The sequence below is a fragment of the Nerophis ophidion genome, linkage group LG17, assembly GCF_033978795.1.
Source record: "Nerophis ophidion isolate RoL-2023_Sa linkage group LG17, RoL_Noph_v1.0, whole genome shotgun sequence".
NCBI classification, from domain to species: Eukaryota; Metazoa; Chordata; class Actinopteri; order Syngnathiformes; family Syngnathidae; genus Nerophis; species Nerophis ophidion.
The window spans coordinates 46,829,692-46,842,641 of NC_084627.1; the positions used below are offsets into that span (position 1 = coordinate 46,829,692).

A 12,950-nucleotide genomic window follows, 5' to 3' on the forward strand; every position below is an offset into this window, starting at 1 on the left:
GAACTTTCACAGTATCATGTTAGACCCGCTCGACATCCATTGCTTTCGGTCCCCTAGAGGGGGGGGTGGGGGGGGGGGTGGGGGGGGGCGGGTTGCCCACATCTGAGGTCCTCTCCAAGGTTTCTCATAGTCAGCATTGTCACTGGCGTCCCACTGGGTGTGAGTTTTCCTTGCCCTTGTGTGGGTTCTTCTGAGCATGTTGTAGTCGTAATGATTTGTGCAGTCCTTTGAGACATTTGTGATTTGGGGCTATATAAATAAACGTTTGATTGATTGATTGATTGATACTGGCCTCATCTCGCAGTCTACACATATCTCTTATGTATGGCTGCCATCTACTGGTTACACTTATTAATATACATAATAAAATAGCTTTGAAGTCGGTGAGCACAACCAGGATTATTCAATTATACAAGGCGCACTGTCGATTTTTGAGAAAATGAAAGGATTTTAAGTGCCTTATAGTCCGAAAAATACAGTTAAAGTTTTATAATAAAACATGCAGGCATACTTTATTTCTCGTAAGTTTAACCCAGATATTTTCTTTTTTCTCCTATGTCCCCCCCTCCCTTGTGGAGGGGGTCCGGTCCGATGACCATGGATGAAGTACTGGCTGTCCAGAGTCGGGACCCAGGATGGACCGCTCGCCTGTGTATCGGTTGGGGACATCTCTACGCTGCTGATCCGCCTCCGCTTGGGATGGTTTCCTGTGGACGGGACTCTCGCTGCTGTCTTGGATCCGCTTTGAACTGAACTCTCGCGGCTGTGTTGGAGCCACTATGGATTGAACTTTCACAGTATCATGTTAGACCCGCTCGACATCCATTGCTTTCGGTCCACTAGGGGGGGGGGGAGGGTTTCCCACATCTGAGGTCCTCTCCAAGGTTTCTCATAGTCAGCATTGTCACTGGTGTCCCACTGGGTGTGAGTTTTCCTTGCCCTTTTGTGGGTTCTTCCGAGCATGTTGTAGTCGTAATGATTTGTACAGTCCTTTGAGACGTTTGTGATTTGGGGCTATATAAATAAACGTTGATTGATTAATTGATTGATTGATTGATACTGGCCTCATCTCGCAGTCTACACATATCTCTTATGTATGGCTGCCATCTACTGGTTACACTTATTAATATACATAATAAAATAGCTTTGAAGTCGGTGAGCACAACCAGGATTATTCAATTATACAAGGCGCACTGTCGATTCTTGAGAAAATGAAAGGATTTTAAGTGCCTTATAGTGCGAAAAATACAGTTAAAGTTTTATGATAAAACGTGCAGGCTTACATTATTTCTCGTAAGTTTAACCCAGAACTTTTCTTTTTTCTCCTATGTCCCCCCCTCCCTTGTGGAGGGGGTCCGGTCCGATGACCATGGATGAAGTACTGGCTGTCCAGAGTCGAGACCCAGGATGGACCGCTCGCCTGTGTATCGGTTGGGGACATCTCTACGCTGCTGATCCGCCTCCGCTTGGGATGGTTTCCTGTGGACGGGACTCTCGCTGCTGTCTTGGATCCGCTTTGAACTGAACTCTCGCGGCTGTGTTGGAGCCACTATGGATTGATTTTTCACAGTATCATGTTAGACCCGCTCGACATCCATTGCTTTCGGTCCCCTAGAGGGGTTGGGGGTTGCCCACATCTGAGGTCCTCTCCAAGGTTTCTCATAGTCAGCATTGTCACTGGCGTCCCACTGGATGTGACTTCTCCTTGCCCACTGGGTGTGAGTTTTCCTTGCCCTTTTGTGGGTTCTTCCGAGGATGTTGTAGTCGTAATGATTTGTGCAGTCCTTTGAGACATTTGTGATTTGGGGCTATATAAATAAACATTGAGTCGGGCACGTTACTTGGCGGAAAATGCCATTTTGAATAAGTGTGCCCCGGTACTCGGTCGTCTCGGAGTCGCACCGCTGAGGAAATCTCCCGACAAACCAGAAGCGACAAGCAGCTAATATTCTCCGACACGCGACATGGGGAGACCTCTCACCTCCGTTCGACTTCCACGGCACACAGGAAATGGAGAAATACGCCGGGGAGGCCGTGATTAGGCATCGCAAAAGGGTGACGGCGGCCAGATTACTTCGGAAATGAGTCCGGGGAATGTCGCAGATGAGAATAGCAGCAAGAGGGTGCTTAGACGCCCATTTACCTGATAGAGACGCCTCTTAGAGCGCCTTCCCATTCTTGCCGTTTAAGAATTGAGCAGCGGTCCTGATAAAGCAGTGACATTTTCAGCATGGCATTCAGCTCAATGACAAATAAGAAAAAAAAAAAAGAAAAAGGCTTTTCATCCACGGCGCCGAAGTGAGAGAGAATAAATGATACAAGCACATTGTTGTAAAGGTCAGTCGGACTTACAAGCATGGATAACCAAATTGGTGATTTCCAGCTCGGACCAAGGGAACATCAGCGGGGTGTCTTGATGAGGGGAGTTCAACCCCCACCCCGGTCACTGTTCTTTATGTCCACAGAGCGGGCCCATAATGAGGCGGGCTGACATGTCAATCATGTTCCCCGAGTCAAAGCTTGTGACGCAAAAAAAAAAATAAAAAAATCTGCAAATCTAATGAACCGCGTTCTCAAAATAACCCTGCGCCGCGTTTTGGAGAATGTCACTGAATGTAAATATCAACCGAGTCGTCAGCCAATTTGATTATGAATAGAAGGTAAAAAAATGGAATATCCCTCGTCAATCAATCAATCAATCAATCAATGTTTATTTATATAGCCCCAAATCACAAATGTCTCAAAGGACTGCACAAATCATTACGACTACAACATCCTCGGAAGAACCCACAAAAGGGCAAGGAAAACTCACACCCAGTGGGCAGAGAGAATTCACATCCAGTGGGACGCCAGTGACAATGCTGACTATGAGAAACCTTGGAGAGGACCTCAGATGTGGGCAACCCCCCCTCTCTAGGGGACCGAAAGCAATGGATGTCGAGCGGGTCTAACATGATACTGTGAAAGTTCAATCCATAGTGGCTCCAACACAGCCGCGAGAGTTCAGTTCAAAGCGGATCCAAGACAGCAGCGAGAGTCCCGTCCACAGGAAACCATCTCAAGCGGATCAGCAGCGTAGAGACGTCCCCAACCGTCAAAAGGAGGAGTTAGTTCCTCGGGAAAAAGCTTCCCATTAGAATGGAGAAATCACTGCACGTAAGCGGCAAAGCTGAAAACCAACATTGAATACCCGTGACCTTTGATCTCGCAGGCGGCATTGCATCAAAAAGCGACATCAGTGTTAAGTTAAGTTAAATTTTAAAAAAAACAATGATTCAAACCAGGTGTGGTGAAATTTCTCCTCTGCATTTGACCCAGCGTGTAAAGGATCAATCAATCAATGTTTACTTATATAGCCCTAAATCACTAGTGTCTCAAAGGGCTGCACAAACCACTACGACATCCTCGGTAGGCCCACATAAGGGCAAGGAAAACTCACACCCAGTGGGACGTCGGTGACAATGATGACTATGAGAACCTTGGAGAGGAGGAAAGCAATGGATGTCGAGCGGGTCTAACATGATACTGTGAAAGTTCAATCCATAATGGCTCCAACACAGTCGCGAGAGTCCAGTCCAAAGCGGATCCAACACAGCAGCGAGAGTCCCGTTCACAGCGGAGCCAGCAGGAAACCATCCCAAGCGGAGGCGGATCAGCAGCGCAGAGATGTCCCCAGCCGATACACAGGCAAGCAGTACATGGCCACCGGATCGGACCGGACCCGCTCCACAAGGGAGAGTGGGACATAGGAGAAAAAGCAGATCAACTGGTCTAAAAAGGGAGTCTATTTAAAGGAAAAAACTTGTTCTAGTTTAACTGTTTAATTTAATTGTTCTAATTTAAGGATATCACCACATAGGCTCAGGAAACACTTTAGAAAACCACTGTCAGTAACTAAAGTTCATCACTACATCTGTAAGTGCAAGTTAAAACTCTAGTGAAGTGAATTATATTTATATAGCGCTTTTCTCGAGTGACTCAAAGTGCTTTACATAGTGAAACCCAATATCTAAGTTACATTTAAACCAGTGTGGGTGGCACTGGGAGCAGGTGGGTAAAGTGTCTTGCCCAGGGACACAACGGCAGTGACTAGGATGACGGAAGCAGGAATCGAACCTGCAACCCTCAAGTTGCTGGCACGGCCGCTCTACCAACCGAGCTATGCCGCCCCTCTACTATGCATAGCCAAAGCTATTTATCAACAGCACCCAGAAACGCCGCCGGCTTTGCTGGGCCTGAGCTCATCTTAGATGGACTGATGCAAAGTGGAGAAGTGTTCTGTGGTTTGACGAGTCAATATTTCAAATTGTTTTTGGAAACTGTGGAAGTTGTGTCCTTTGGAACACAGAGGAAAAGAACCATCCAGGTTGTTATAGGCGCAGACTTCAAAAGTCATCATCTGTGATGGTATGGGGGTGCATTAGTGCCCAAGGCATGGGTAACTTACACATCTGTGAAGGCACCATTAATGCTGAAAGGTACATACAGGTTTCGGAGCAACATATGTTGTCATCCAAGCAACGTTATAATGGACGCCCCTGCTTATTTCAGCAAGACAAGTGTTACAACAAAAAGAGTGCGGGTACTTTCCTGGCCCGCCTGCAGTCCAGACCTGTCTCCCATGGAAAATGTGTGGCGCATTATGAAGCGTAAAATATGACAGCGGAGACCCCGGACTGTTGAACGACTGAAGCTCTACATAAAACAAGAATGGGAAAGAATTCCACTTTCAAAGCTTCAACAATTAGTTTCCTCAGTTCCCAAACGTTTATTAAGTGTTGTTAAAAGAAAAGGTGATGTAACAAAGTGGTGAACATGCCCTTTCCCATCTACTTTGGCACGTGTTGCAGCCATGAAATTCTAAGTTCATTATTATTTGCAAAAAAAAAAATAAAGTTTATGAGTTTGAACATCAAATATCTTGTCTTTGTAGCATATTCAACTGAATATGGGTTGAAAAGGATTTGCAAATCATTGTATTCTGTTTATATTTACATCTAACACAATTTCCCAAGGCTTCACGGTGGCAGAGGGGTTAGTGCGTTTGCCTCACAATACAAAGGTCCTGCAGTCTTGGGTTCAAATCCAGGCTCGGGATTTTTCTGTGTGGAGTTTGCATGTTCTCCCCGTGAATGCGTGGGTTCCCTCCGGGTACTCCGGCTTCCTCCCACTTCCAAAGACATGCACCTGGGGATAGGTTGATTGGCAACACTAAATTTGGCCCTAGTGTGTGAATGTGAGTGTGAATGTTGTCTGTCTATCTGTGTTGGCCCTGTGATGAGGTGGAGACTTGTCCAGGGTTGTAGCTGAGATAGGCGCCAGCGCCCCCCGCGACCCCGAAAGGGAATAAGCGGTAGGAAATGGATGGATGGACAATTTCCCAACTCATGTGGAAACGGGGTTTGTATGTTATCACTTACCTTAAAGTAGACTCAGACATTGTATCCCTGAAACTAATTTTGCTATCTTACCGTAATCGCCTCAAATGATAGTGTGGCACAGGGCCAAAAGTGGGGATTCCTTCAAAATAAGATACCCGGTAAACAAAATATCAAATCAAAGACAGATTTGGTTATTCATTTTGTCAATTTTATATTGTGCTTATTGTTTTTTTCCCCAAATTTTGCATGTGGGTCACAGGCCTCGACTGAAACCCAGGCTTAACTTTGGGCACCCGGGCCTTTGTGGCTCTGTGTTGCGGCTCGGTACACATGGCGTGACTTAAGCTTTGTCAGCGATCCCGTGATGAAGCTTGTTGCTTGTTCGCTTCCCGACGCGGGCGAGCAACGGAGGTTGTTAGGGCTAAGGAATGTCAATGCGTTGCAACAGTTAACGGCTGGCCTCAGCTTGATGGGTTTTTTTTAAAGTTCACACATAAAGCAACTCAGGTTTGCGGGTCGATGGTGTGCACTGGTATGCACCGCATGGGAGGATTGTCTGTGTTCCCGGGACTGAACTCTGGGCTGGGGATAGTGATGTGTGTTCCTGGAGAACAGCAAAGCATGCTTAGGGGTTCAAATGTTTGCCTTTTGGCTGGTTTGTAAGTCATTCTCTGGGAGTGGAGGGTACTGATCTAATAATAAGCCCATTTTTTTCCTAATACAAAGCCCAAAACCAGTGAAGTTGGAACGTTGTGTAAATAGTAAATAAAAACTGAATACTATGATTTGCAAATCCTTTTAAACTTGTATTCAATTGAATAGGCTGCAAAGACAAGATATTTAATGTTCCAACTGAGGAACTTGTTTTTTTCTGAAGCCACGCTGTTGTAACACGTGGCTTGGCATTGTCTTGCTGAAATAAGCAGGGGCGTCCATAATAACGTTGCTTGGATGGCAATATATGTTGCTCCAAAACCTGTATGTACCTTTCAGCATTAATGGTGCCTTCACAAATGTGTAAGTTACCCATGTCTTGGGCACTAATACACCCCCATACGATCACAGATGCTGCCTTTTACACTTTGCGCCTATAAAAATCCGGAGGGTTCTTTTTATTTTTGTTCCAGAGGACAGGACAGCCACATTTTCCAAAACAATTTGAAATGTGGACTGGTCAGACCATTTTTACACTTTGCATCAGTCCATGTTAGGTGAGCTCGGGCCCAGCGAAGCTGGCGGCGTTTCTGGGTGTTGTTGATAAATGGCTTTGGCTTTGCATATTAGTTTTAACTTGCACTTACAGATGTAGGGTTAGGGTTAGGGTTATATCCTTTAGAGATTGATGTCGGTTTTTGATACAGTGCCGTCTAAGGGATCGAAATGTCTGTAAATATCATCGCTTACATGCAGTGATTTCTCCAGATTTTCTGAACCTTTTTTATGATATTACAGGCCGTAGATGGTGAAATCCCTAAATTCCTGGCAAAGATCGACGTCCACAGTTTCCAAAAACAATTTGAAATGTGGACTCTTCAGCCCACAGAACACTTTTACACTTTGCCTCAGTCCATCTTGGATAAGCTCGGGCTTAGCGAAGCCGGCGGCGTTTGTGGGTGTTGTTGATAAATGGCTTTGGCTTTGCATATTAGAGTTTTAACTTGCACTTACAGATGTAGAGACCAACTGTAGTTACTGAGAGTGGTTTTCTGAAGTGTTCCTGAGCCTATGTGGTGATATCCTTTAGAGATTGACGTCGGTTTTTGATACAGTGCCGTCTGAGGGATCGAAAGGTCCGTAAATATCCTCGCTTACATGCAGTGATTTCTCCAGATTCTCTGAACCTTTTGATGATATTACAGGCCGTAGATGGTGAAATCCCTAAATTCCTGGCAAAGCTCGACGTCCACAGTTTCCAAAAACAGTTTGAAATGTGGACTCGTCAGACTACAGAACACTTTTCAACTTGCCTCAGTCCATCTTTGATGAGCTCCGGCCCAGCGAAGCCGGCGGCGTTTCTGGGGGTTGTTGATAAATGGCTTTGTCTTTGCATATTAGAGTTTTAACTTGCACTTACAGATGTAGCGACCAACTGTAGTTATTGAGAGTGGTTTTCTGAAGTGTTCCTGAGCCTATGTGGTGATATCCTTTAGAGATTGACGTCGGTTTTTGATACAGTGCCGTCTGAGGGATCGAAAGGTCCGTAAATATCATCGCTCACATGCAGTGATTTCTCCAGATTCTCTGAACCATTTGATGATATTACAGGCCGTAGATGGTGAAATGCCTAAATTCCTTGCAAAGCTCGACGTCCACAGTTTCCAAAAACAATTTGAAATTTGGACTCGTCAGACTACAGAACACTTTTACACTTTGCCTCAGTACATCTTGGATAAGCTCGGGTTTAGCGAAGCCGGCGGCGTTTCTGGGTGTTGTTGATAAATGGCATTGTCTTTGCATATTAGAGTTTTAACTTGCACTTACAGATGTAGCGACCAACTGTAGTTACTGACAGTGGTTTTCTGAAGTGTTCCTGAGCCTATTTAGTGATATCCTTTAGAGATTGATGTCGGTTTTTGATACAGTGCCGTCTGAGGGATCGAAAGGTCCGTAAATATCATCGCTTACATGCAGTGATTTCTCCAGATTCTCTGAACCTTTTGATTATATTACAGGCCGTAGATGGTGAAATCCCTAAATTCCTTGCAAAGCTCGACGTCCACAGTTTCCAAAAACAATTTGAAATGTGGACTCTTCAGCCCACAGAACACTTTTACACTTTGCCTCAGTCCATCTTGGATAAGCTCGGGCTTAGCGAAGCCGGCGGCGTTTGTGGGTGTTGTTGATAAATGGCTTTGGCTTTGCATATTAGAGTTTTAACTTGCACTTACAGATGTAGAGACCAACTGTAGTTACTGAGAGTGGTTTTCTGAAGTGTTCCTGAGCCTATGTGGTGATATCCTTTAGAGATTGACGTCGGTTTTTGATACAGTGCCGTCTGAGGGATCGAAAGGTCCGTAAATATCCTCGCTTACATGCAGTGATTTCTCCAGATTCTCTGAACCTTTTGATGATATTACAGGCCGTAGATGGTGAAATCCCTAAATTCCTTGCAAAGCTCGACGTCCACAGTTTCCAAAAACAGTTTGAAATGTGGACTCGTCAAACCACAGAACACTTTTATACTTTGCCTCAGTCCATCTTGGATAAGCTCGGGCCCAGTGAAGCCGGTGGCATTTCTGGGTGTTGTTGATAAATGACTTAGGCTCTACAGTATGCTATTTCAAGCAGTACATATATTTGTTTTCCGTCAAAATGAACAAAAATATATTACATATAGTGAGAAAATATTAAGTGCTTTATTGACACATATAATTTACATGTGTTTGCGGGCCAGACAAAATAATGCCGCGTGCCAAATCTGGCCCCTGGGCCTTGAGTTTGTGAACGAAAGCTTCTTGTCATATTTGGGATTTATTTAATTTTAATTTATCTTTTTTGAAGTTCCAACTGCTTCTGTACTCGACTAAACAAGACAGTGGTATGTGATTCTGTTTGCAACATAGCGAGCGTTAAAAGCCTGCCTTTCTATTAAGGAACTGAAAGTGCAAATAGATTTAAGAAAGAGCTGAAAAAAAGACTTTGTAGAGAACGATGTACTGTGATGCATGATTCTGCATCATATGCATGTTCCAAATAGACTGTATATCAGTGGAGAAGTCCAGGTGTGCACACACCCACACACTCCGACATGCATATGAAGTCAGGCAAAGTGCTTTGGCAGTAATGTCTGTAGCACTGAAATAAAAGGCTATATCCACTCCTTCTGTGGAATCATGATCGGGGCCACAACTGATCATGGCCTACATTACCATTACCTTTGAAGCAGCAGGGAAGCAAATCGCTGCTCCCCCTCAGGAATGCAAATGATCCACACAAAGCTCAGCAGATGTGCAGGACCGAGAACCCTCAGATATGAAAATATGGTGTCTGTGGTTTGTCCGTTATACGGTGCTCAATACCAGGGTGGAGCGGATTATAAGTTAGGTCAGAAAAAACACAGAGGATATATCATCCCTACAAGCCTGTTTTGCAGGGGATGTTAAAATCAGGCTTGTAATGATGATATAGGGGCTGTGTTTTTTCCTGACCTAACGTATACATATATATATATATATATATATATATATATATATATATATATATATATATATATATATATATATATATATATACATATATATATATATATATATATATAGGTTGATTGGCAACACTAAATTGGCCCTAGTGTGTACATGTGACTGTGAATGATGTCTATCTGTGTTGGCCCTGCGATGAGGTAGCGACTTGTCCAGGGTGTACACCGCCTTCCGCCTGATTATAGCTGAGATAGGCACCAGCGCCCCCCGCGACCACAAAGGGAATAAGCGGTAGGAAATGGATGGATGGATGGATGGATGGATGAATGGATGGATGGATGGAAGGATATATATATATATATATATATATATATATATATATATATATATATATATATATATACATATATATATATATATATATATATATACATATATATATATATATATATATATATATATATATATATATATATACATATATATATATATATATATACATATATATATACATATATATATATATATATATATATATACATATATATATATATATATATATATATATACATATATATATATATATATATATATATATATTTATATATATATATATGGATTTCAATAAATGGTGCAACCTGCCTTCCGCCTGAATACAGCTGGGGTAGGCTCCAGCTAATTGCATCATTACGCCTCGTTTGTAGGTACTGTATATTTGAGATCTTTTAATTCAATTTAGTTATGTCCTCTGTGTGTTTAATTTATATTTGCGTGTCTCATAACACATTATCTGTTTGTAATATTGGCTGCATTTCTCATAGTCGTTTGTGCGCCATGTTGTTCCAGACCACAGCAAAATGTTACCCAGCTTGCAAAGATTGTACGAAATGCATTAGAAGAAGACAACCCTGGACATACTACTGTATACCTTTTAGCCATTATAAGACAATAAAAAACAAAATATAACATTTCTGTCAACGAAGATTTGCATCAGCCTTTGATAGTAGGCTAATATATCTAATATAGACACTTACATCATGTGTTGCCTTCATTATAATACTTATATAAGTCTTTTTGCAGTTCCAGACATTTTTTTCTTTTTCTTTTTGTATTTTCGGTTCAATATGTCTCTTTCAACGCATAATGTTGAAAGAGACATATTGGACCAAAAATACAAAATGCACTGGATGGAGCCCAAGTACCACAACAGTTTGACAATATCTACTCATAATTCTAATTATTCTCTGTTGCTACATTTTCCGTTCAACTTTTTAAATCAAATGTATACATCCCTTCCACTCGAGAGTGAATCTGTTCAATGAACCCAACATTCGCGCCGTTGAAATCAAACATTGACCAACCTTTCTTTGAAGTCCAGGAAGATCTTTCCCAGACCATTTCCTCCGGTGACCATGTTGAGGTCGATGGCTCGGAGGAGGGCAAAGTGTACTTTGATCACGTCCTGTGGAGGAGAACACCTCACTTTTGTTAATCTTTGCTTCCTGCCGAGTACACGCAAGGAATTCATTGTTCGATTCCTTACAGTTTTCTCGGTTTGAACACTGAAAAATAAAAATGTCATGAAATTGCTAGATGCAGAGTAACCATTGTCAGGGACCGTGCTATGTGTCAGACCTGGGCAAATTAAGACCTCTTAGGCTTTTTAATCTTTCCCAAATACTTATTTTAGATTATTAAGATTGAAAGTGTGGCTGCCATTATGATGTGCAGTCATGTTTTCTAATGACCGTAAGTCTTCAACTATACAAAGCCTGCAATGGTTGGAATATGCGCTTTTCCATGATATACTAGTTACTATGGTCATCTAATTAGTTATTATGGTAATCTAATTAGTTACTATGGTCATCTAATTAGTTACTATGGTAATATAAGTCACAGCAGCTCAGACCAGGCATCAAGCAGTGTGGGTGGGGAGCGTTTCCACAGAGTGTTTCCAGAGCAACCATCCTGAAATGTGGGTGTCAGGGACAGACCTGTAAGGAGATTTTTACAACAAAGTTCTAAAACTTAATGATATATCCCTGTGGAGGGAGATGCGTGCAGGAGCAAAGGTCACCGCCTCTGTCCATGGCGCTGAGGACAGAGCACCATCAGACGGGGGCGTGGCAGAGCTGACGGCAAGACACAGCCGGCAGGTGATTAGATTTTACAGGTGGTACGTGGTTATCTATTCGTCTGTTGTCTTTAACAGTAAGCGGCCTGGAGCAGGAGGAGAGAGAGAGGATACGGACGTGACTGAAAGGTCTTGTTTTGCGGAAGAAAGATTTTGAGAAAAACTGATGTGCATTAAAACTTTGTTAAAAAGTGTTTTTTTTAACCTTTCGCTGTGTTTGTTGCATTTTTGTCGCGTTTCGCTTGATTGTAAAATATGTGGATGGAGGGGGGGGTGTGAGGTATGTTGTCAATATTCAGTATTTTATCCTTCATAGTTAATATTGTAAATCCCAATTTCTTTATTTTTATGTACATTCTGGGTGTCTCATTCAGTGAAAACAATTAACAAATTCAGATTTTAGCATTCGATCAGACATTATTGTGACTTTTTGTGTTTGTGTTCCTAAAAATCCAATATACCGGTCCCCCGACACATTTTTTTCCTCTAAATTTGGCCCCCCGAGTCAAAATAATTGCCCGGGACTGCAATAGAACCATGTGGTTTCTAGGATTGCTTTTCCTACGCTTTAATTTTTACATGCTTCAGTTTTCGACTTAAGTCTTTGCCAAAACATTGCTCCAGTTCTGTTCATATGTTGTCAATATTCAGTATTTTATCCTTCATAGTTAATATTGTAAATGGCACATTCTTTATTTTTATGTACATTCTGGGTGTCTCATTCAGTGAAAACTATTAACAAATTCCGATTTTAGCATTCAATCAGACATTATTTTGACTTTTTGTGTTTGTGTTCCTAAAAATCCGATATACCGGCCCCCAGGCACATTTTTTTCCTCTAAATTTGGCCCCCCGAGTCAAAATAATTGCCCGGACTGCAATAGAACCATGTGGTTTCTAAGATTGCTTTTCCTACGCTTTAATTTTTACATGCTTCAGTTTTCGACTTAAGTCTTTGCCAAAACATTGCTCCAGTTCTGTTCATATGTTGTCAATATTCAGTGTTTTATCCTTCATAGTTAATATTGTAAACCGCACATTCTTTATTTTTATGTACATTCTGGGTGTCTCATTCAGTGAAAACTATTAACAAATTCCGATTTTAGCATTCAATCAGACATTATTGTGACTTTTTGTGTTTGTGTTCCTCAAAAACTAATATACCGGCCCCCGGACACATTTTTTTCCTCTAAATTTGGCCCCCCGAGTCAAAATAATTGCCCGGGACTGCAATAGAACCATGTGGTTTCTAGGATTGCTTTTCCTACGCTTTAATTTTTACATGCTTCAGTTTTC

General features: G+C 42.3%; 1 protein-coding gene across 1 annotated transcript in view; it reads right to left on the bottom strand.

Moving 5' to 3' along the window:
• Positions 1 to 12,950, bottom strand: part of vav2 (vav 2 guanine nucleotide exchange factor) — a 519,520-nt gene that overhangs the window by 82,608 nt on the left and 423,962 nt on the right. Inside the window, exon 10 of the mRNA XM_061877071.1 lies at positions 10,882 to 10,982. Within this exon, the coding sequence (XP_061733055.1) occupies positions 10,882 to 10,982 (101 nt within the window). The remainder of the gene's footprint in view (positions 1 to 10,881; positions 10,983 to 12,950) is intronic.